This window comes from Macaca fascicularis, chromosome 6 (assembly GCF_037993035.2).
Source record: "Macaca fascicularis isolate 582-1 chromosome 6, T2T-MFA8v1.1".
NCBI lineage: Eukaryota > Metazoa > Chordata > Mammalia > Primates > Cercopithecidae > Macaca > Macaca fascicularis.
In genome coordinates, this window is record NC_088380.1 from 168,104,201 (window position 1) to 168,128,413 (window position 24,213).

At 35.5% G+C, this 24,213-nt stretch overlaps 1 protein-coding gene across 2 annotated transcripts in view; it reads right to left on the bottom strand.

Annotated features, from left to right (window-relative positions):
* Positions 1-24,213, bottom strand: part of GABRB2 (gamma-aminobutyric acid type A receptor subunit beta2) — a 263,966-nt gene that overhangs the window by 47,780 nt on the left and 191,973 nt on the right. For both annotated transcript variants that reach the window (XM_005558446.5, XM_005558444.5), the window contains exon 7: positions 808-945. In XM_005558446.5, the coding sequence (XP_005558503.1) occupies positions 808-945 (138 nt within the window). The remainder of the gene's footprint in view (positions 1-807; positions 946-24,213) is intronic.

Consider the following 24,213-nt stretch of genomic DNA (forward strand, 5'->3'; position numbering starts at 1 on the left):
TTGTATTTTTATTAAGTCACACAGCTTTTGCCTGAAGTGGTTTGCAGGCACAAAAAGTATCTGACTTCTTAGCAGAAGAGCCATTACAGTATTAGTTATTTCTGTGCCTGTGGGGTTTATTTCAATAAGAAAAATATAAAGAAGCATACCTCTGTGGGTTTAATATTTTTGCCTAAATGAGTGTCTACCAAATGATTACTTTCCTCAGCTTTATTGCTACAAAAATGCAAAAATTTTGCTGATGAAATCAAGTATGACCATCTAAAATCTCCATATTGGAAGGATAAAGATGGCAAAGGCCTCGGGATAATCTTAACACCTGAAACAGCTTTCTGTTCACAAAGGAGGTAAAACTGTGTAAAGAAATCCTTTGAAGAAAATATGAATTCCTCCCATCGTCTTTGGAGAATTTCACGTGATCAGACTTGAATGAACCGCAACTTGGCTTTCCCAGTGATTCAAGGGATTATGATCAATTCTATGGGAAGCATAATGTTATAATGTTGGGGAAGAGCTCTGAGTCAGGTCTTCCTCTTTCTCTTCCTGTATTCTTTCTAAAAATTAGTTGCTTCTCCAGCAAATGAGATACACTGAGATGATCCTCTCAGCTCTGCTGGGGTGGCTTCTGGAAAGTAATAGTATGGGTCCCTAGTGGAGCAATACGCTTCATGGGAAACTGAGGGTTTTCAGTGGATTTGTCTTCTAAAGTCGTTGTGCTTCCCTGGGACATAACTCTAATATAAGTGAACACGTTTAACAAAACATGGTGAAGATTATTTTCCCTTAACACTTTTCCATGATACAAACCTGTGGAAAAAACAACCTTCTTGGTGATAAGTTTGTAATCTACAATAGAGAACTGTGGAAGTTCAATTTTCGTTACTCCTGTTACTGCATTATCATCGCCACGCCAGTAAAATTCAATGTCATCAGTTGTGTATCCATCTGTGAAAGGAAACATACACAAGGACACACACAAATACAGAAAACAAGACAAAACAAAAAAACAGACAAAACAGAAAAAAGAAACCTGTTTAGAAGATGAACTATATAAATAATATAAAGATATAGCTAAAGGCTGTTATGTGTTTGGTATCATACAAAACATTTCAAGTCTATTACTGTATTTTATCCTCATGACGATCTCATTAGGGTAGTATAATGAGGCCTATATTAGACTTACAAAAGCTTAGAGAAATTAACAGTATAGACTCTCTTGCAACTAGGAAGTGGTATAGTTGGGACTTAAACCCAGGTTTATCTGATTATGAATCCCATTCTATCAAACATTACCACATTATCATATAACATCATCACATAACCCTAGTTTTACTTTATGAGAAGATAAAATAAGAGAACAATAATTTAAACTATTAGTACAATGCTGAATATTAACAAATTCTCCCCCAATATAAAGCATATGAATTATAATACATTTGAATTTCAAGCCAGAAGTGATTATGAAGAATCATCTGTTCAATATTCATGTAGTTGATTTTGAAATTTGACTTTGTAACATATTTAGTTTCAAAGAAAATCTTCCACAGAAAAGTTCAAAACAACATTAACTTCAATCGCTTTGAGGAGTAGATATAAATGCATAGTGTATGTTGGACATGCACAGTGCATTTTGGAGGCATGCTTCCATTCATTCCACAACTATTTATTAAACGCCTACTATGCATATCAGGGCACAGTTGCTGGGGATAAGATTCTGTATAACAAAGACATATTCTCTGTTATTAATGATACTCTCAATTCACAGGGTGGACTACAATCTTAAGAAATGAGCACACATATAATCCTAGCTAGTAAGCAAACATGTAATAGCAATGAATAAGCACATATTAGATTGTAAACAGTGCTATACAGGGATGTATGCCACAAAATCCAGTGAATATTAATAATATCTTATAAATTCACCCACCCTCCAGAAAACCCCAAATAAAAAGCATATACCACATTTCATGTAAAGAGATATCACATTCATCTTTTCAAAGAACTTTTGCATCTGGATAGTTGATTTTTACAAGTCTGGGAGACAGGCAAGATGGATATTGCTCTGCCATTTCCAAAAACAACCCAACAAATTGAAAATACTGCTTAAATTCTTTGCCTTTTGACATGTGACTAGTCAGTGTGACAGGGATGACAAGAATACCAATCCTTGACTCTTAGCCCCAGATGATTTTCAACAAACCACCTCTCTTTCCTCCAAAGAGAGGGAGTTCAATCTTTAAAATAAGGTAGAAAAAAATGGTTTTTTTCCCAAAGAACTAGGATACCTTCAATTGCAGAATCTACATCAAACAGCACAGCTCAAGCTGTATGGTTTAGCTTTTCTAGAAATCTACAGTTCCGTTTTTTTCATAAGAGTAGCCACCTTATCTGATGCAGAACTACAGTTTTCTGGAAGAGTTATAGAGCATTTGAAATTCTAATACCACAACCGAAGGCCTCTGGATATAGTTAATGATTTTCAAAAGGCTTCTTTACTTGCAAACACCACAAACTATATTGAAATCAAAATTGTATAGTTGTAATTGATTATACACCAGCAATATTGTATTAGTATGACCTAATGAAGAGCCATTTGCTTTGGTAGAAAGTCTTTTTTATGTAACTTTCATTTAAAAGTAAATTTCAGGGCAAGGCACAGTGGCTCATGCCTGTAATCCCAGCACTTTGGGAGGCCAGCATAGTAGGATCACTTGAGGCCAGGAGTTCAAACCATCCTGGGCAACATAGTGAGACCCTGTCTCTATGAAAAAATGATAAAAAATTGGCCAGGCATAGGCAGTACATGTCTGTAGTCCTACCTACTTGGGAGACTGAGGTGGGAGGATTAAGTTCAGGCATTTGAGGTTGCGGTGAGCTATGATGGCACCACTGCACTCCGGCCTGGGTGGACAGATTGAGACTCTGTCTCTAAATATATATATATATATATAAAAATACATAAAAGTAAATTTCAGACTCAAGATTTCAACATACATTCCAGGTATTAAGTGAATTGAACAGTAGGCAAATTCTCAGAAAAGAGCCCCTCACTTCCCTCTAAAATTCTCTACCCAATCCTGAGAAGTGAGATGCCTATCCCATAGGATAACTGTACTTTTCCTATGATTTCAAATTTCCTAATGTGGTGACAAAATACTCAGTCTGAGGCTCCATGTCAAATGTAATCCAATTTCTTATCAGTTCTTTATCCATACCTCTCAGTTATGAAATAGTTCAGAGACAATGACAATCCTACCTTTGATAAACCAGCTTAAAATAACAAAAGGACTACAGCTCCTAAAATCAAACCAAGTACTCAGAAATGCACTGTAAATTTTTTTATTATATAAATATGAAAAAAGGTATTTATGAAAAAAGATGGTAATCATGTTCCATGAAGTTACTCCTAACCAAGATTCTCCTTGGTTTTCCAAGATAGTAACTGGCAGCATGTTGCAAAATAACAACTGCCATTTATTGCGTTAGTTGGTGGTATATGCTAGGCGCTTTATTAACTAGACACCAGCCCTTTCTACAGAGAGCTAAAGCCTCTACTTCAAGGACACTGGGTTTAAGATGCCCAAGAAACCAGCCGAGATTCTTATTTAGCTAATCAGGAATTGGCGTGGTATCTGATTTTCTTTTTGATAAGCATTCCAGATAATTCTATTGTAGATGACACGTAAAAACACTGAGAACCACTTGTCTAGCAAATGAAAAAGATAATGATAGCAATTAAAATAAATGCAGTTATTTATTGAGTGTTGTTATTCATTTTACTAGGAAGTCTATTAAGCACTTCACTTTCATTATCTCATTTAATCTTCACAACAATCATTTTATAGGTGAACAGTATTTATATACATTATTTGAAATAATGAGCCCTGATCCTGCAAGTTAGTTACTTTTGTCGTTAACTCATCGTTGAGAAAACTGAGATTCAGAGATTAAGGACCTTGCTAAAAATCACACATCTGGCAAGTGATAGAGTAAGGACTTGATGCCATATCTATGTGACGGACCTCAAGGAAAGCATTTTTTCCACTGCATTCCCTGCCCCACCCACAGGCCATAAAAAATACATGCTATGTTCAAGAAATGTCCATTTTTGTACAAACAAATGCAGCCATCTTCCAAAGAAGAGAAAAGAAAAATGAAACACTCAGTATTTCTTACATAAAGAACTAGGTCTAAACTAATAGAGTATATGTGGTCCTCCAGGTTTCTTTCCTCCTAATCTTCCTCAGTATTTACCTTCTTTTATCCATTGCTATAAATATTATAACAGAAGCTTATCTGTAGGCAGAGAAATGCGAATGTCTATAGCATTTCAACCAGGTTATATAAGAGACGCTGATTAGTTTTCCAATAGCAGAAACATTATTAAGAACTGCAAACTTTTGGCAAAATGACAGTATTTGCTAGGCAATACCTTGTGTGGAGTAGGCACTCAGTAAACATTTATTAAATTAATAAAGCAATTATTTAATGCACATGTGAATTTGAGTTTCTGTTGCTTTATGTAAATGCTTTCTCTAGATGTTTATATATTGTAGAGGATCATGCATTGCATTTTTATTTCTGCCTCTTGCTCTTAGCATAGTGCTGGCACACAGCACTAAATAAACATTTTCTGAGTGAGTAAAGAAACACCTAATAAAGAGAACTCTTAAGAATAATTCAAGGTTCTTCATTATATATTTCTCCCTATGTATTAGTTCTTCCTAAGTTACTGCACATCTCTTTGTCTTCTGTTTCCTAACCTGTAAATTGTGACACCTAATATAATAATAATAGTCACTTCACAGAGCTGTCAGGCAGAAAAAAAAAGAAAAAGATGTAAAATGCTTAGAACAGCACCAGCAGATAATAACGAATATTTCAGTTGATAGTTATTCAAACTGGAATTATTAAAAATGAATGCAAAACATATTTCGTGTCCCATTTTGTGGTTATTAAATGAATACACACAATTTGCACAATGGAAAACATAGCTGTTCAACCACACTTATAGAACCCTCCAACGTTTTGGAAATTGCTAATAAGAAGTTTCAAAGTTATTTTGATGTTTTGGGTTTTGGAATCTGACACAATAAGCAGCCCACTGTATTTACTTCTGGCTACTGCTAGTCTTAGAAAATCCAATCCTCTTGACTTCATTTTAGGCTAACGGAGAATAGAAGATTGTAAATGGAAAGCAAATGTTGCTATTGCATCATTGGTTTCTGAAGATGAAAGAGCAGTGAGCTCCATGACAGTTCCAAGATGGTCAAGTTAAAAGACAACTCGATATACTACGTAGGATTCGTTTAAAACAGACCTCGTTTTCTTCTTTTCTTTGGATATTCTCTGGAGGAATATTTAGCAGTCTCTCAAAGTGATTAAAAACTAAAAGAAAACATATGCAAATATATCTGACCTGACTTTTACAGGTTTCATAATAATGATGAATTAAAAAAAAAATTAGATTTCTTTAAAAAGATATCAGAAGGTAATGCACTGAAGTACTTCATTAATGTACTGCAAATTAAACTCATCATTTATATTTTATTAATGGGATTCCAGAAACTGAGTCATTAAATAAGTTTGTATTATCGTCAAAAACATAAGACACATAATAATTCAGAGGGCTTATAAATAAACTAAAATACAAATTCACTGGCATTCACCTGAAGAAATTCAAGTTATATGAAATGTTACAAGCCTCTGGTCAGGAAGGACAAATATAAAAATCTATAAAATATATAAACATATGATATGAATGATAGATACGTTTTCTTTCAAACATTGATGAAAAATATGTATTATATGGGATCTAAGAAATAGAAATACCATTTTAAAGCATTTACATAATAACTAAATACGATCTCACAATTGTGACATTACCTGATCATATAACAGAGCATTTAAAAAAATTTTTTTCTCTGTTTACTGTCAATCTACATATCTATTTTGTTATCTACTAAGTCAATATTTCATTTTAGAATTGTTTTACTGTGCAAAAAATATGAACCTGTGCCAAGATATTAAACAGCAGGAACCAATGAGAACATTTAGAAGAGGTGAATTAATGCCACTATTTATTTTTTCTACTGGGAAATTAAGGTGACTTATTGTTCTCTCATTACTTATTTAAACTTTGTTTCTCATTTGGATTGGTAAATATTCTAGGATTGTATCCAGTATAGCAATTGTCACATAGCAGTTGCTTTAATCTGGTAATTTTGTCATCATAACCAACTGGCAATCAATGAGAACTATGGGTCAATGTTATTGCGATAGTTCACACTAATCATGGTGGTTTCAATCTTTTAAGAACCATCTTAAAAGGTGCATAAATTTAATGTGTACATCACAGCATTTTATGTGTACATTACAGCACTTTTTGAATAAAATACTTCATCATAAAATAATTTAGCACATACCCTCCATTTGTATCTAAAATGTTGTATAGTTACTATTATTAGTCTGTAAATAACTATTAGTAAAACTTGATTTCTGTTCTCAGAAACACTAACCTGTAATGTGCTTCATGGAAAAGGGTTACACAATCAATATATTTGGGAGTAACTACCCATTTTGGCTCCCTATTATAAAGTCATAAAACATTTAACAGTAGTTCAGGAAAACCTGCAATAAGTAATCTGCTTAATTTTACTTACTCCTGGAATATCCCAAATTTATTTAACCATATATATTTTTTAGCATAGAAAAATACCCTCCCTGGTATAATCATTCCATAAAATACTGGACTGCAATTATTCACACATTTTAGGGAAGTCATACACAGTGCTCTTTATTTGTGTCCCCTCGAAAGCTAGGTAAGCACTGGAGAAGACCCACAGTCCCTCAGAGACAGATTCTGATTTGTAGTGGGTTAACCATTTTTCCCTCCAAAAATGTTTCCAGGAGAGAAAAAAGTGGCCATAACATAGAGATAGAATTATCTTTTCATGAAGCAAGAGAGACAAATATTTCAGGGAAGCAGCATGATCGAATGTTCAGCCAGAAGGCAAGCATTCTTCTCATGACTAGCTTGAGTGACCATAATTAGAAGTCTGTCAGTCCACCACTAGAATGAAATCCACTCCATGCAAAGGCCTGTGTGCTCTGCAAAGGTACAGGACTGAGCGCAGTCGATGCCAATTAGAGTCACTGGGATATTTCGAGAGGCAGAGACAGACACACACTTGTCAGCCAGAACTCTTTCAACTCAATATCGAAAGTGTTCCGAAGACACTCTGAGTGATTGCTCTGACTCCTTAATTGCATCTTATTCTTCACTCTGCTCTTTAGATGAACTGCTAGACACACATTTTTTGCTGTCAAATCATTTCTAGACCTCAAGTAGCTCAAAATTATCGGCATAGGGTAGGTCAGGCTTGATTATCTAGTGGCGTCTTAGTAAGGACACCATCAAGTAAGTCATGGCCCAGCATTCAACCTTCATCAAAGATGACCTATTGTTTTTTTGTGTAAGTACAATTTTTTAAGTTCAAGTCTTATGATGTAGGAGAATAGGAAATCATTAATAAGCAAGTAAAATGTCAGATTGTGGGCTTTAAAGACCATATCTTCATTCAGATTCCAATGCAAAACTGTGTATTTGCTGTCTTTGTACGGGAGCAGGGTGATGGGAGCTGTTTCTACAAATTTGGCTCTATAATTACATTTTCTTACTTATGTTTAGAGAGACTAAGCCATTAATCTACTGACCCAGGTAAAAGAAACCAGTTAATAATAATAAACAAAATAGCCACAACGGTGATAATATATAGCAGCTACCAACTATAGAGCCCTATGTACCAGGCACTGCCTTAAGCTCTTTATAAGGTTCCATCTCTATGGAGAACTGAAGCGTTATCGCTCTCAGGATTCTTCCCCTTCATCTAACCTTGATTTATCCATATGCATGAACTCTAAGTCCTGAAGTAACATTGACAAGTCAGAAAACCTTTGGCATAAAGAGTAGGCCAATGCTTCTTAAGCTGATGTGCACAGAAATCACTTGAAAATCCTGTGAAAATGCAGATTCTGATTTAATAAGTGAAACCCCAGATAGTGAAATTCTAATAAACTCCCAGGTGGTGCTGATGCTATTTGTCCATGGACCATCCTTAGCGTACCAGGAGATTGGGAGATTTTTACTGAGTGTAAGTCATTTGCCATGTGGTAAGTGTCAGGCAAGAAAAATCTTGGATCTAGCCATATCCAAAGAAGAACAAGGATTTTTTCTGAACAAAAGTTTTCATAAACTCCAACATTAAAATATTTTTTCCTAGTCCGATCTCCTTTACAAGGAATAGAAGGAAACGTTGCTGATGCTGTCTCTATTCAGGGGCATGGTTTCCTTAAATAGTCTATGACCTACACTCATCAATAGCAGAAAATACAGAGATGGGGCTAGGTCCAAAATTTTTCTGCAAATTTGTATTCATGCCAGTTTTATTTAAATATTTTGCCTCATTAGGCTAAGAATACTACATTCTGGCATTGGATTTCTGCATCTTTTATTCATATTCTTCAATAGACTTGTCAGTAACCTTTTAGGGTTTCTGCCTTCCTCCAATATTTATACTACATATGCTGCTACTATTTTTTTTTTAAGTTGATGGGAAATAACAGATGCTGGTGAAGCTGTAGAGAAACAGGAACGCTTTTACACTGTTGGTGGGAGTGTAAATTGGATCAACCATTGTGGGAGACAGTGTGGCTATTCTTCAAGGATCTAGAAACAGAAATACCATTTGATCCAGCAATTCCATTATTGGGTATATACCCAAAAGATTATCAATCATTCTACTATAAAGACCCATGCACACATATGCTTATTGCAGCACTGTGCACAATAGCAAAGACTTGGAACCAATCCAAATGCCCATCAATGGATAGACTGGATAAGGAAAATGTGGCACATATACACCATGGAATACTATGCAGCCATAAAAAAGATGAGTTCATATTCTTTGCAGGGACATGCATGAAGCTGGAAACCCATCATTCTGAGCAAACTAACACAGGAACAGAAAACTAAACACCACATGTTCTCACTCATAAGTGGGAGCTGAACGATGAGAACACATGGACTCAGGGAAGGGAACATCACACATGGGGGCCTGTTGGGGGATTTGGGGCTAGGAGAGGGATAGCATTATGAGAAATACCTAATATAGATGATGGGTTGATGGGTGCAGCAAACCACCATGGCATGTGTATACCTATGTAACAAACCTGCATGTTCTGCACATGTATCACAGAAAGTAAAATATAATTTAAAAGAAAGAAAAAAAAAGTTGATCAGTATACTTAATATTTATGCACTTTGTATCTTACAGCTCAATAAAAATTTTAAAAGATAAAAAAAGTTTATGATAAATTTCTATGCTTTATAAACTAAAACAGAATAATAATAAAAAAAAAAAAACATAGAAAATTCCTTGTTGGATATCCCAATTGGGAAAGTGAGAATTTCCCACTTCAATTCAACTTCAATGCAAATTCTTCAGGCATTCAAAACTCCATCACTCTAGCTTCTACCTGCAGCCTCATTTTCTATTATTCTTATTCTTTTTCCAAATCTCTCATCTTTTGCTCACACTCTTCAGCAATCCTCAGAAATCCTTTGACCTCAAGGTACTGGTTCAAGTTATTTCAGTTACTTAAAATATCTTCCCCTTTCACATCAACTGTCTGCACCCTTTAAAGACAGATTTCAACTTCCAACTTTCCCAAGACACTATCTTGTTTTCCTTAAGTTGCAATTGTTCTATCTTTACTCCTCGGATATTTCCACAGCACTCTAGTGGAATTTCTACAAGTGTGGTTCTCACAGGTGGTTTTGCATTAGAGGATTTGTGGATGTTTGTTGGATAGTCTTCCCCCTCTAGACTATCTTTCAAGAAGGTGAAGAACCATGTCCAGTCCTTCTCTGTAGCTCTTTTCCTTCTTAATACAGGTCTTAACTCAGAGTGGCACTCACCCAAGTTTGCTGAACTGAGCTGTCAACATGCTAATCCGTTTACTTGTGGCTCCTCAGATCCCCCTCTGAGAATGCAGTGATGAGCAGATGTCATTCGCTGAATTGCAAGGTAGTCGGATTGCAATCCTAAGCATCATTAGTGGCTTGGGATATGGAATTCCCATGTATTTGTCTTAGAGTATCAGAGTCATTAAAAGAAAGGCAATGCTGCCAGTACCCGTTTATAAAAAGTAGCTACCAAGTTGGAGTAAAGGCCTCTGTGTTGAGGGAAACTTCTTGATGTTGCTGACTTTTAATTCGTATTTTCATTCCTAAGTTGAACAAAAGCTTCGTTTGAATGGCCATGACCCTCTGATAATGATTTTCTCTGGCCTGATAGATTTTGGAAACCACTCTGTCACAATTGTCTCCAGAGAGAGCTGATACCTACAGCTCAAATGGAATAATGTTCCCTGGTGAAAATAGTCACACAGAAGAGTTGGTTAACTCAAAAGTGATAATGGAAGATGTTTAAATTAACAAGGCCAATTGAATGGTCCAGGTGATATGCACAAATGTGCAATAAAGTGTCATCAACTGTTACACCAACATATCTGCTTTCTAATAAGAGGTAACAGAGAAAGTAAAGTCCTATCTGAATGATGTAGGAACTGGTCTGCGTCTCTCCATCTTAACCCATTCTTTTGCACATCTTCACTGGGATAGGGGTCAGCTGAAGACTTGCTTATTTAAGGAATTGCAGGCAGAATGCTCCTGAAGTTAAATTTTGGGTCTAAAAGAGTTATTAGTCTGTAATATGGACTGTTAGCATGTATCCTGAATAATAAGACAAATTTTCATACTGTCCCTAAACTCTAGATGTGAACCCTTATCTGTGCTATCCTCTATTAGCACTCAGTACATTTAATTGAAATTATCTGGTAACGATTTTATCTTTTTTACTCAACTATGAGTTCTTATTTAAACAAGGAGCACACATTCTTAAAATCTGTAACCATGGCTTGGAGCAGAAAGGAGGCAAGTATCAGATATTCAGTACATATTTACTGAGATAGACTGAACTTGTGTTAGGAGAAAGGGCTTATGTAAATAGCAGGAGAGAGTCCTTGGAGGTGGACAGCAGGACTGCTGCTCAAGCAGACATATATGCACAGTTAAACATGGCATTGCTATTTTGTCTAGGAGAGTCAGTTCAATGAATTGATCTAAAGCATGAGCTTTTTAAATGGCCACTAGCTAATATTTCTAAAGCATTTCTTGTGTGAAGCAAAGTACTTTACATGCATTGCCTCATCTAATCGTTAATAGAATCCTTTAACGGAGAAACTATTTTTCTTATTGTACAGATGAAGAATGTGCAAGTTAAAAAGGTTAAGTGACTTGTCCAAATGCCAGAAATGAGGATTGAACTCAATCTGCTTTAACACTGAAATCCAGTCCCATAGTTGCTACATTTAACACTTGACACTATTATTCGAAGCCATATTTTTGAATTATTTTGTAAAATTACAAAAAATTCTGTAATTATGTGCACTCTACTTTGTAACGTGACTTTGCAGCTCCCCGCACGCAGAGGTAGAGTATTTCCCCATGCCTTGAATGTGAGCTGCCCTTGCTACTTGCTTTAATCAAAAACAGTATCCTTGGGCCAGGTCTAAGCTTATGCTGCAAACAGGCCTTGGATAGCCTGCTGTATGATTAGGGCCATGTGACTCAGTTACCTTCATCATGGGAGCCAGCCAGACAGTCTTCAGCCCACCTCTGTGAGGACCACAGATACATATGTGAGCCCAGCTAAAATCAGCTGGGCCTGGCTTGGATTGGCAGAACCTCCCAGTCGACCTGACTTCTGAGTGACAATAAATGTTTTTTGTTTTAATCTACTAGGTTTTGGGTTAGATTAAAAAGTAGCAAAATCTAATAGAGAATGCTAGGTTCTGTAGAAAACAGAAAACAAACCATTTTTTCCCCATTCATTGGGCGATTTATACATCTTTACCTCCAGGATGACATTCATAATCACAGCTGGACATTGCTAAAGGGAATCTCCAACTGGTTTTATGAATACTATAGGTTAAGCCATATGATACAACACAAATCAGAAGACCTACCTAGGTTCCTGTCCCCACCCTCCTATACATGAGCTGTAGAATTTTGAGCAAATCATACAGTCTTTATAGAGTTGAGTTTCTATATCTGAAAAAAATTGTTATTCTAAAAGAGCAATTCTCAACCTTTTGGTCTTAGAACCCCTTTATACTGCAACATTATTAAGGATTACAAAATAATTTTGTTTATGTGGGTTATAGCATTTCATATTTACCATGTTAGGAATTAAAACACAAATTTAAAAATATTTATCATTAATTAATTGAAACTAACAAAAATGATCCTATTATCTGATGAATATAATTAATATTTTATGAAGAATAACTATATTTTCCAAAACAGAAGAAAATTAAGAAGACTGTATTGTTATAAATTTCTGTAAATCTCCTTAATGTTAATGATTAACAGAAGATAGATGGATTCTCAGATTCTCATATTAGTTTCTACATTTATTTTTGAAATACCTTATTTCATTTAGCCCCTGGAAAACATGACTGTACATTGTGAAAAAATGAAAGTGAATAAGGCAAGTAAAGTCTTGGTTTTGTTACGAAGAAAGTGTTGACCTCAAGGACACATCAAAAGGGTCTCAGAAACCCCCAAGTGTCTCTGGACCACACTTTGAGAATTATAGTTCCAGAGGATCTGTAATCTAAAATCCTGTGATTTAATTAAAATTACAAATAATTCATTAAAATTTTAATTATTAAAAATTACCAAAAACTAGCCAACTTGTCTTCCTCTGTAGTAGAAGCAAACATAATATACTTTTGAATAGCTAGGGATTTAAAGATCATTTTTACATTTTAGACTAAATTTATATATATATATTTGAAAACGTTTAAATTTAATTTAACTCATTTGGTTATCCTTTGATGAAGTGGAGCTTGCATATTTTGAAAAGGAAACTAACGCGTTTATATATAATTGAAGCTAGTGTTCATTCATATCAGACTATCGACCCACTGAAAGGCGTACATATGTGAATAAGTGAATTGCGAACTCTCTTCATATGCCCCTTAAATACCTATGCAAATTAATTCACACAAACAAGACTCTGAAAGTGACTTCATTAGTGCCGGCCAAGGAGTTACCATTTGGGGCTTCTTGCATAGAATAAAAAATTTTCATCTCAAAAAACAGTTATGCAGAAAATAGCTCAAGTAATACAAAAAGCCTTGACCAATATTTATGCAAATCTGTTCTTTTCTAAACTACTAATTACATTCTTGGCTTCAGGAAAAAAAATTCCTTAAATAAACTTAAAAAAAAAAACCCAAAACAAAATACAAGACCTATGAGAGATATTAAATGATTATTAAGATATTAAAAATTAAATAATTGCTATTTATTAAAGAATCTTCAAGACCCAAACTCAGCCAAGATAAATGCAACATCCTTAGATATTTATAGTTCTTGTATTCAAGTTGAATATGGAATTAGTATGCTGTGGTGATTTGAATGATATGTACACAAATTCTTTGATAGTCCACAAATGGTGGAACTTAATTCCCCTCCCCTGGAGTGTAGGCTGTATTTATTGATGCACTTCTGAAAAAAAGAATACGAAAGAGGTGGTGATATGTTTCTTCTGAAATTAGGTTATAAAAAGATGGAAGGTTCTGTCCAGGATTTCCTTGCAGCCTTTTTCTGTCATTCTGATTTCTTGCTCTTCTATGTCGTAAACTGCCCCATGGAGAGACTCGCATGGTGGGAAACTGAGGGAGCTCTCCAGATAACAGTCAGAAGAACTGATGCCCTTTTACAACAGCCTGCGGGAAACTTAAGCTTGCCACAACTGCTTAAGTGGGTTTGAAAGAAGAGCCTTTCCTGTTTGGGCTTTCGAATGAGACCACAGCCCCAGAAAACAGCTTGATGGCAACTTCATGGGAGACCTTGAGCTGGAATCCCCTAGCTAAGCCAATCCTTATTTTTGATCCTCAAAAGTTATAAAATAAGAAAGGTCTGTTTTGAGCTATTAAGCTTTAGGGCAATTTGATAATCAGAAGTAAATGAATAACAAACCTTTTCATAATAAAAAACTCTTAGCAAATTAAGTATAGAAGGAATGTAGTCAGAACGATAACGGCTGTCAATGACAAACCCACAGCTAACATTCTACTTAATGGAGAAAAGTTTAAAGCTTTTATGCTAGATAGGGAATAAGACAAGGATGTCTCATAGGGAATAAGACAAGTATGTCCACTCTTGCCCCTTCTATTCCACTGGAAGTCATAGAGCAATTAGGCAAGAGAACATAAAAGGCATCCACACTGGAAAGGAAGAAGTTAAATTGTCCCAGTTTGCAGATGACATGATATATACAGAAAATCCAAAAGGTGCCACCAAAAATTTTTTAGAGCTAATAAATTCAATAAAGACTCAGGAGATAAAATCAGCATAAAAATCAGTAAAGTTTCTGTACACTAACAACAAAGTAACCAAAAAAAGAAATCAATAAAACAATCCAATTTACAATAGCTAAAAAATAAAATTAAGAATAAATTAAACCAAAGAGGTTAAAGACCTGTACACAGAAAGCTATAAAACACTTATAAATACATTGAAGATGATACAAAGAAATGAAAAGATAGCACATTTTTATGGTTGAGTGTCAACATGACTGGATTGAAGGATGTTCCTGAATGTGTCTGTGAGGGTGTTGCCAATGGAGATTAACATTTGAGTCAGTAGACTGGGAGAAGCAGACCCACCCTCAATCTGGGTGGGCAACATCTAATTAGCTGCCAGTGCGGTCAGGATAAAAGCAGGCAAAGGAACACGGGTAAGGACTAGACTGACTAAGTCTTCTGGTCTCCATCTTTCTCCCATGCTCCATGCTTCCTGTCCTCAAACATCAGACTCCAAATTCTTCAGCTTCTGGACTCTTGGACTTACACCAGTGAATTTCCAGGGGGGTCTCAGGCCTTTGGCCACAGGCTGCACTATTGGCTTCCCTACTTTTGAAATTTGGGGACTGGCTTCCTGGCTTCTCAGCTTGCAGATGGCCTATTGTGGGACTTCCCCTTGTGATCATGTGAGTCAATTCTCCTAATAAAGTCCCCTTCATATATTCATCTATCCTATTAATTCTGTCCCTTTAGAGAATACACACATGTTCATGAGTTGGAAGAATTCAAATTATTAAAATGTTCATACTACACATTAAATGCATTCCTTATCAAAATTCCAATGATATTTTTCCAGAAATAGAAGTAACAATCCTAAAGTTCATAGGAAATTACAAAATACATTGAATAAACAAATCAATTTTGAAGAAAAAAGAGCAAAGCTGGAGGCATTATACTATCTGACTTCGAAATATATTACAAAGCTATAGTAATGAAAATAGCATGGTACTGGCATAAAAACAAACACATAGACAAATGGAACAGAATAAGGAGTCCAGAAATAAATCCATATATTTATAGCCAATTTATTTTTAACAGTGATGCCAAGAACACATAATGGGGAAGGACAATCTCTTCAATAAATAGCATTGGAACAACCAGCCATGCATATGCAGAAGAATGAAATTAAAACCCTTGTTTCATGCCAGATATAAAAATCAACTCAAAATGGACTAAAGACTTAAAGTAAGACCTAAAAATGTAAAACTACTAGAAGAAAACATACGGTTTTCAGAAAAGCTCCATGACATTGGTCTGGGCAATAATTTTTGGAGCTATTACCCAGAAAGCACAGGCAACACAAGCAAAAACATACAAATGAGAATATATCAAATTAAAAGGCTTCTGCATAGCAAAAGAAACAATCAACAGATTGAAGAGATAACCTACAGAATAAGAGAATGTATTGCACACCATACTTCTAATAAGGGGTTAATGTCCAAAATACAAAAGGAACTCAAACAACTCAATAGCAAGAAAACAAATAATCTGATTAAAAAATGAGCAAATAACCTAAATAGACATTTCTCAAAAGAAAACATACAAACGACAAACAGGTATATAAAAATATGCTCAATCTCACTAATCATCAGAGAAATGCAAATTAAAACCACAGTGAGATATCACTTCATGCCTGTTAAGATGGCTATTATCAATAAGACAAAAGATAAGTATTGGTGAGGATGTGGAGAAAACAGGACACTTGTATAACACTGGTGAGAACGTAAATTTAGTACAGCCTATGGCAAACAGCATAGAAGTTCCTCAAAAACTTAAAAATAGAACTACCATATATATAATCCAGCGATTGCACTACTGGGTATATATCCAAAGGAACTGAAATTAGTATGACAATGAAATACCTGTACTCCTATGTTCACTGAAATACTATTTATAGTAGCCAAGATATAAAATGAACCTGTGTCCATCAATGGATAAGTGGATAAAGAAAATGTGGTATACTACTCACAATTAAAAAGACAAAAAAAAAAAAATCCTGTCATTTGCGACAATATGAATGAACCTAGAGGACATTATGTTAAGTGAAATAAGCCAGGAACAGAAAGACAAATATTGCATAATTTCACTTATATGTGGAATCTAAAAAGTTGAATTCATTTAAGTAGAGAGTAGAATAGTGGTTACCACAGGTTGGCAGGAGTGGGACTGGGGAGATGGTAGTCAAAGGTTACAAAATTTCAGTTAGATAGGAGGGATAAATTCAAAAGATCTATTGTCCCACATTGTGGCTGTATTTAATAACAACATATTTTATTCTTGCAAATTGCTGAGAATTGTGACTATAGTTAATAACAACATATTTTATTCTTGAAAATTGCTGAGAATAGATTTTATGTGTTCTCATTGCAAAAAATAAGTGTGTGGGGTAATGTGTATGTTAATTAGCTTGAGTTTGTTTATTCTACTATGTGTACATATTTCAAAACTTCATGCTGTACATAATAATTTTACATATATACCATTTTGTCAATTAAAAATTAATAAATAAAAAACTAATAAACCTGTTATCTTGGAAATGGCCACACGGCCTTAGTACAAACACTAAGAACTAACGCAATTTTCAGAAAATCAGGTAGATTTCCATTCAAATTCTGCCTACTTTCTAGTAAGTCACTAAAGCCTAACTACTGTAAAAAAGCCAATGATACTGCTTATACTTTCCATGTTGTTCTGAGAACTATAGAAAATACCTGCAAAGCAATTAGAACACTGTCTTAATGATTACTGGCTATTATTATTCTGATTACTTATATTTATAGCTAACGCAAAATATTTATTTTTAATTTTAGATAGTTTAACAATTAAGCTTCCAATACAACTTTTGGCTTCAGTTCAAATTAGAAAATAGTTGTTTATTTCTTATGCACAATCTACTAAGTGCTCACTCAGGGATTTGGAATCGGGCAAATCACTTAATCTGCATTGTCAGTGAATACTAAGCACATTAACAATATCTGATAGAGTAATATACCTCCTCTTGCAGGGCTGGACAGAGTAGTAAAGGAAGGAGTACCTTGGCCACTACCTTTCCAAACTCAGTAAACCAGTTAAGAATGGGGAAGCCCCTTCCCTCCACATTGGTTATGGAAAACTACAGGAACTTTGCTCATATCCTAACCGAAAAGTAATTAGGTCAGTGATTTCAAACTGATAAATATCAAAAGCAAGCTCAAAATTTCAAGATGATGAGGCGTTTAGGTGAGGTGTGCAAGCTGTTACTGGCCTCCTGAATTGCAGCTCTAGTACTTACAACTTGAATCTGTAACCCAGTTTGTCTAAGACAAGTTGCCTAGATGTCTAAAAATAATCAAGGCAGTATATTTGATTTAGTAGCAGATAAGTCCAATGTACATGGTGTCTTTGTGTTGACCCTACCAATCTAAATCAACTGTTTTATTAGTAGTTTTCTATATAAAACTTGGATATTCTTTAGGATCCGACATTAAAGCAAACTAGCAACAATGATTTAATAAAGCAAAACAAAAAACCTAAAGTACTAAAAGGTATTTCTTTAGTCCCCAAGGATTGTGCAATTGCAGATAATAGTGTAATTTTTTGACAGAAGCAAAACTCAGTTGATTTTTCAGATCCAAGGGGCAGTTTTCTCCAAACTACATTATCTTTATAGAGCTACAGTTTCACACACAAATGGTTTCTACGATGAGAGAGAAAAGTAAAAGACTAATATTACCAACTCAGCAAATTGGTATTTCAGACAGTAGCACTAAGACTTAGAGGATGATCTGCCTCTACAGTCTCCTCAGATTTTGTTGGGCCATCTACAGTCTCCTTAGATTTTGTTGGGCCACCAAATCACCTATAGAACCTACAGAACCTGCTAAATATGACTAGTCCTGGGTCAAACTGTGTAGACCTGAGGTTGGACCTAGGAGGCTACATATTTAATAAACATACCACACCTCTATACATAGAGTGAAACTCTGCTCTAAAGTTTGAAACATTCTTTAAAATATATCAAGAATGTCCTATTTATATATACATGCATATATTTACATATTCTTAGATATGGGGTATCCTGGGACTCTGAGACTCTCTAATATTTAAATCTGTATCTAAGAGAATGAATAACAGATATATCTGCAAATATGACACAACCGCATCCCAAAAGGAAAGTCTAGCAACTTCTATGGGCTCTACCTCCAAAATATATTCACCAAATTCTCCTTGTCTCCCCCAGCTGATATCATAGACCATGACTACATCATCTCATGCTGCGGAAAATGATATAGGTGCCTAACTTGCTTGCCTGTTTCCACTTTTACCCCCTTACAATCTGTAGTGGGAAGTGAGCTTAAAAAACAGCAACAAGCAAACAAAACACTAACTATGGCACCTGGCTCAAAATCTCCGAAAAGCTTCTCATTTTACCATATAAATAAAACAAACCTTTTTACACGATCTGACTTCGTTCCTGCCCACCTCTTTGAGGTCATCTATTAAGACTAATTCAAAAAAATTATTACTTTTGTAATTTAAAGTAATTAATTACTTTTTGCAATTGCTTTTAGTTGCAAAAACTGCAATTACTTTTGTACCATCCTAATATTACTACTTTTTCCCCTGTTCTTTAAGTCAAACTATACTGGTCCTCTTTAGTTTGCTAATTCTTGTCTCTTAGCACTTGCCTTGTATTCCCTTTGTGAAGATCTCTACATGGATGCTTCTTATTCCTCATTCAGGCTTTAGTTTCAATGAACTCCTCATAAAGCCTGACTTCTCTGCCTTATACTAAGATGTCACCCAGGTCCCCTATAATAATTGCTTTTTATAATATTTCCTTGGTTGATTTTCTTTATAGTTGATCATTCAGAAATAATATTCTCGACTAATTAATTCCATTATCTGCCTCCCTGAACTAGAATATAAATTCCTAGAGGGCAAAAATGTGTCTATTCTGTTCACTGTGACATATATATAATATATAGAAAATATATAAAATATGTTATATAAAAATACATTAAATATATAGTATATATGATATAATATATACATATAACAATATATAACGATGTCATAATTGTCACAGTTGTGTATATATAACATATATACATACACATGTATATAACACACACATATATAGCACCTATACACATACATATATGTATGCACATTGTATATACATATCAAATGGCATAGTCATTGCATATATATATATAAAACAACTGTGACGTTGTTTGGAGCACAGTAGGTGCCATATAACTGTTTTTGAATAAATAAGCTCTACTGATTAACATTTACACAATAGAAAAAACTGGTTTCTTTATCTGCTATGTGTTCAAAGTAAACCATAAACATCTTTAGTAGGTATGTAGTAAAAATCTATCAGATTTGTAACTGATTAAAAAAAAGGATCTGACTCAAACCATGTCAAACATATATACACAGATAGAAAGTTATTCTGATGGTTCCTATTTAGATGGAAGCTTTGCCATTTTGCAATATGTATAGGAGTGTTTGAAGGTTTTAGTATCCAACCTACAGAAGAATAGGTCTTCTCAGTTTATTCTTCATGCAAAAGGTTTTTATTTATACCAGAAAAAATATCTTACTCAAGAACTGACTTTAGTTATTAATTTGCTGACATACCAACTTTAGTTCTCATTCCTTATTTTGCTCTCAACCTCAAGTTTCTCCAACATTAGAGGGTACATGGCTGGATATGTGGTTTTAGGAAATAAAAAGAGCAACGATGAGGCAATTTAAATTTGAAAACAGAATTTAGAACCAATGACATACACACGAATAGGATCAGGTGAAAGCAACAGCAGACTAATATCTTGTGACTTTTTCAGATGTGCAAACTTACCCAAATTTAAGCAAATAGTAACTTGAATAGGCTAACGAGACAATGTGTTTTAAGATGTATTGTAGTAAGAAATCACCAGAATAATTCTATGTATTTTTTAAGTAGCAACATTACCTACAAGGCCCTATGTGATTTGAATCTGCCTTCTGTCTTTGTAATTTATTCTAGAATTGCAGCACATTAAAAAGGATGACCATAGTGGATAGATTCAGGTTTCTCTGCCCATCCAGAGCCAACCTTATTGGGCACTGCTCCTCTCCATAGCCCCTGATGAACCAAGGACTATGTACTCATGTTTAGCATGGCTAATTGTCCCTGGGTGGACATCTGTTTTAGGCTGTATCAATCATATTCTTTTCTTAAAAATGTGGACTCACAAAGAGTGAGTCAGTTCATTCATCAGCGGAATATGAAAAGGTCATGGTTTGGAAAGGGCAAAGAGGATAGCAACAGAGAGACCAACTGCCTATGAGAAACTGGAGGAAGTCAATACACAGTGGCAGAACAATGAATCGCAGGTGTCATGGAAAACGTGCACAGGGATCCTGAGCAAAACAGAGACGCAGAGAGAGAAACACAGAGAGGCTCTGTTTGTTCCCAAAGCCTGCTTTGAGTCCTAGTGCTCAAAGAACCTTGGATATTTTTGGAATACTGGATTTTCCCAAAGAATCTTGGGCATCCTATTCTGGAATGCGTCTGAGATAGCTTGTTGTGTTCCTATTCAATAAATATTTATTTAGTGCATCCTATGTGCCAGGCAGTTCTCTTGGCACTTACGCACATTGGTCAAAACAAAAACAAAAACCACAGATTAAAAATATCTGCCCTCACTGAAAATACATTTTAGCAGGAGGAGACAGGCTATGGATAACAGGAGTAACAAATAGGTGAATTACATACTATGTTTGAAAGTAATATGAGTCATAGGTGCCTTGGACAAATGAAAAAGTAGAGCAAGCTACCTGTCGTCTTGGGAGGACACTGAGGTTGCAACTTTAAGCAGGACAGTCAGTGAGGGCCTCATTGGAAAACTGACATATATGAACAAAGACATAAAATAGATGAAGGCCTCAGTCATAATCCTATACATGGAAGAGCATCCCAGGTAGAGAGGGCAGTCAGTGTAAAGGACCAAAGCCAGGAACATGTGTGGTATATTGGAGAGGCAATGAGAAATCCAGTATGGCTGGAACAGAACATGCAAGGGGAATGAGTAGAAAATGAGGTCAGAGAAGTGCAAGGGTGGGGGTCATATAATACTTAATGTTATGGGCTACTGTGTGGAATTTGAGTGAGGATTTTCACTATTCTGAGTGAGAGTTTTGAGCCAAAAAAAGACACGATCTGGCATGTGCGTTAACATAATTATTCTAAGTTTCTTTGTTGGGAATTTTCTACATCGGGTTGGTAAAAACCGAAAAAGGGAAACCAGTTAGAAGGCTCTTGTAGTAACCCAAGTAAGAGACAATGGTAGCTTAGTGCAAGGTGGAAACTAAAGAAATGATGAGAAGTGATGGAGTTTTATAAATATTTTGAAGATCCAGCTAGTAGGATCTTCAAAATATTACATGTGGGATATACAAAAGAGAGAGTGGACAATTATGACCTCAAGCTTCCTGATCTAAGCTAATGGAAGGCTGGAGTTGGCATCAAGAAAGATAGGGAAGACTACATGCATAACAGGTTTTAGAGAGGACATAAGAGTGAAGTTTTGGACATATAAATTTGAATACACAAAGCTTGGCATTTAAGAGAGAAGCCTGATTGGAGACAAACATTTCAGTGCAATCAACATACTGATGATATTTAAAGCCATGCAACTTATGAGAAATTCCAAAGAAATGAATGCAAATTAAGAAGACCAAGAATTAAGTCCTGATGTCTTGTATTAAGAATTCAGGTTGATGAGAAGGAAACCACAAAGATACCACTGAGAAAAAATTATAAGTAAGGTAAGAAGCAAACCTAGTAAGAGTATGGTCAATAAAATCAAAGGAGGAAAATGTCTTAAGGAGTAGAGGCTAAGGAACAGTGTCAAATGCTTCTGCTAAAACAGATCTTGCAAGATAGACCTGGAGTGTCCATTTGAGTTAGCAATGTGGAGGTCACTGGCAACCATGACGAACATAATTTGGTATCATGGTGGAAGAGAAAGGCATACTGGAAGAGTTTTATGTTAAAATAGAGAGTAGGTGACTAAAGTAATTTTGCTTAAAAAAAGGGAACAAATAAGTGGCATGATAGCTAGCAGGGTTCATTGGGGAAAATTTATCTTTTTGAAGTTAGAAGAAATAACAGCATGTTTCTAATATTGTCAGTAGAGAAGTAAAAAATGATGGTGTGGAAAAGAGAGGGTGAATGGCTGGCGCCATCCCCCTGAGTGGGCAAGATGGAGGGACTATATTTAGATGGAAGCATGAGAACAGCTGGGACAAGGCAGAGCATGTGGGTGTGGATTCTGGTAGGTGGGTAGAAGTAGTGGTGGGAGTATTCAATGCTCTTATATGATGATTCAGTTTTCTTAGTGAGGTGGGAAGCAAGGTCATTAGCTGAGAGTGAGAATGCAGAAGGAGGTGTTGAGAAAGTAAAGGGAGAGGGGAGAAGGTATGAAGTAGTTGTTAAGGACAGAGGGAGAATGAATGGGCGAGGCAGGTAAAATGTTAATTTCCAGCAGCGTCAAAGGCCTAGGTGGTGTGTGGTCATGAATTTAAAGTGTGAGCAGTCACTGTCCTTTACTTTAGTGAGTTTAAGTGGGCTTTTTCTTCGTATCCAAAAAGTCTTGACCAGAATACAAAATTGCATGGAAACAGCTTTGCCTCCTTGAAAATCTGTGGGTGGCAACTTTTTATTTTGATGTCTTAGTGATGAAAATCTAGGGCACCATTATGTGTGACTGTCTTTTTTTTGCATTGGCAGAGAGGGGGAAAAAATTAAAAAAAAAAAAAAAAAAAAACCCTACCTCATCCAAGTACATCTAAGCACACTTAGTCCAAACTGATAAGGTTTCATGGGTAAGATGTACTAGAAAAAAAACATGTATTCAAAACTCAAAAAATGATTATTTGCTATTTTTTCTCACCTATATCATTTTCTTGTCCTTCACTATTATGTAGAGTTGACATAGTTTTAAGACTTCCGTAAAACAACACTGATAAACTTCTATAAACCTAAACATTTTTTCCATTGTTTAAATAGCATTTTTAGCTAAGTTTGAAATGTAATACCTTTCAAGAGCACAAGGTTGCATCCTACACACACACACACACACACACACACACACACACACAGCTCAAGAAGGCATAGGAAGGCATAGGATTTCTTTCCCTCAGGGTATAAGGATGGCAGCAGGATAGCTACGCTTTTACTACAATATTGGTGATAATAATACCTGATAATAAGAAGACTATTTTAAAAAATTTACCATTGCCAAACACTATAAAATGTTCTAACTTATGTCTTAACACAATGAAACTACAAATGAATTATTTTTATCTCCTCTCTGATTTACAAACTGTTGATAACTGGGATTTTTATTATGCTGGAAAAGCACTACAGATGAAAGATCAATGAGTAAGTAACTAACTCATGTTATATTTTGTCTTTAAAAAATGGAGGCCGGGCGCAGTGGCTCATGCCTGTAATCCCAGTACTTGGGGAGGCTGAGGCAGGTGGATCACGAGGTCAAGAGATCAAGACCATCCTGGCCAACATGGTGAAACCTCATCTCTACTAAAAGTACAAAAGTTAGCCGGCATGGTGGCGGGCACCTGTAGTCCCAGTTACTCGGGAAGCTGAGGCAGAAGAATCACTTGAACCACGGAGGTGGCGGTTGTGCAGTGAGCCAAGATTGTGCCACTGCACTACAG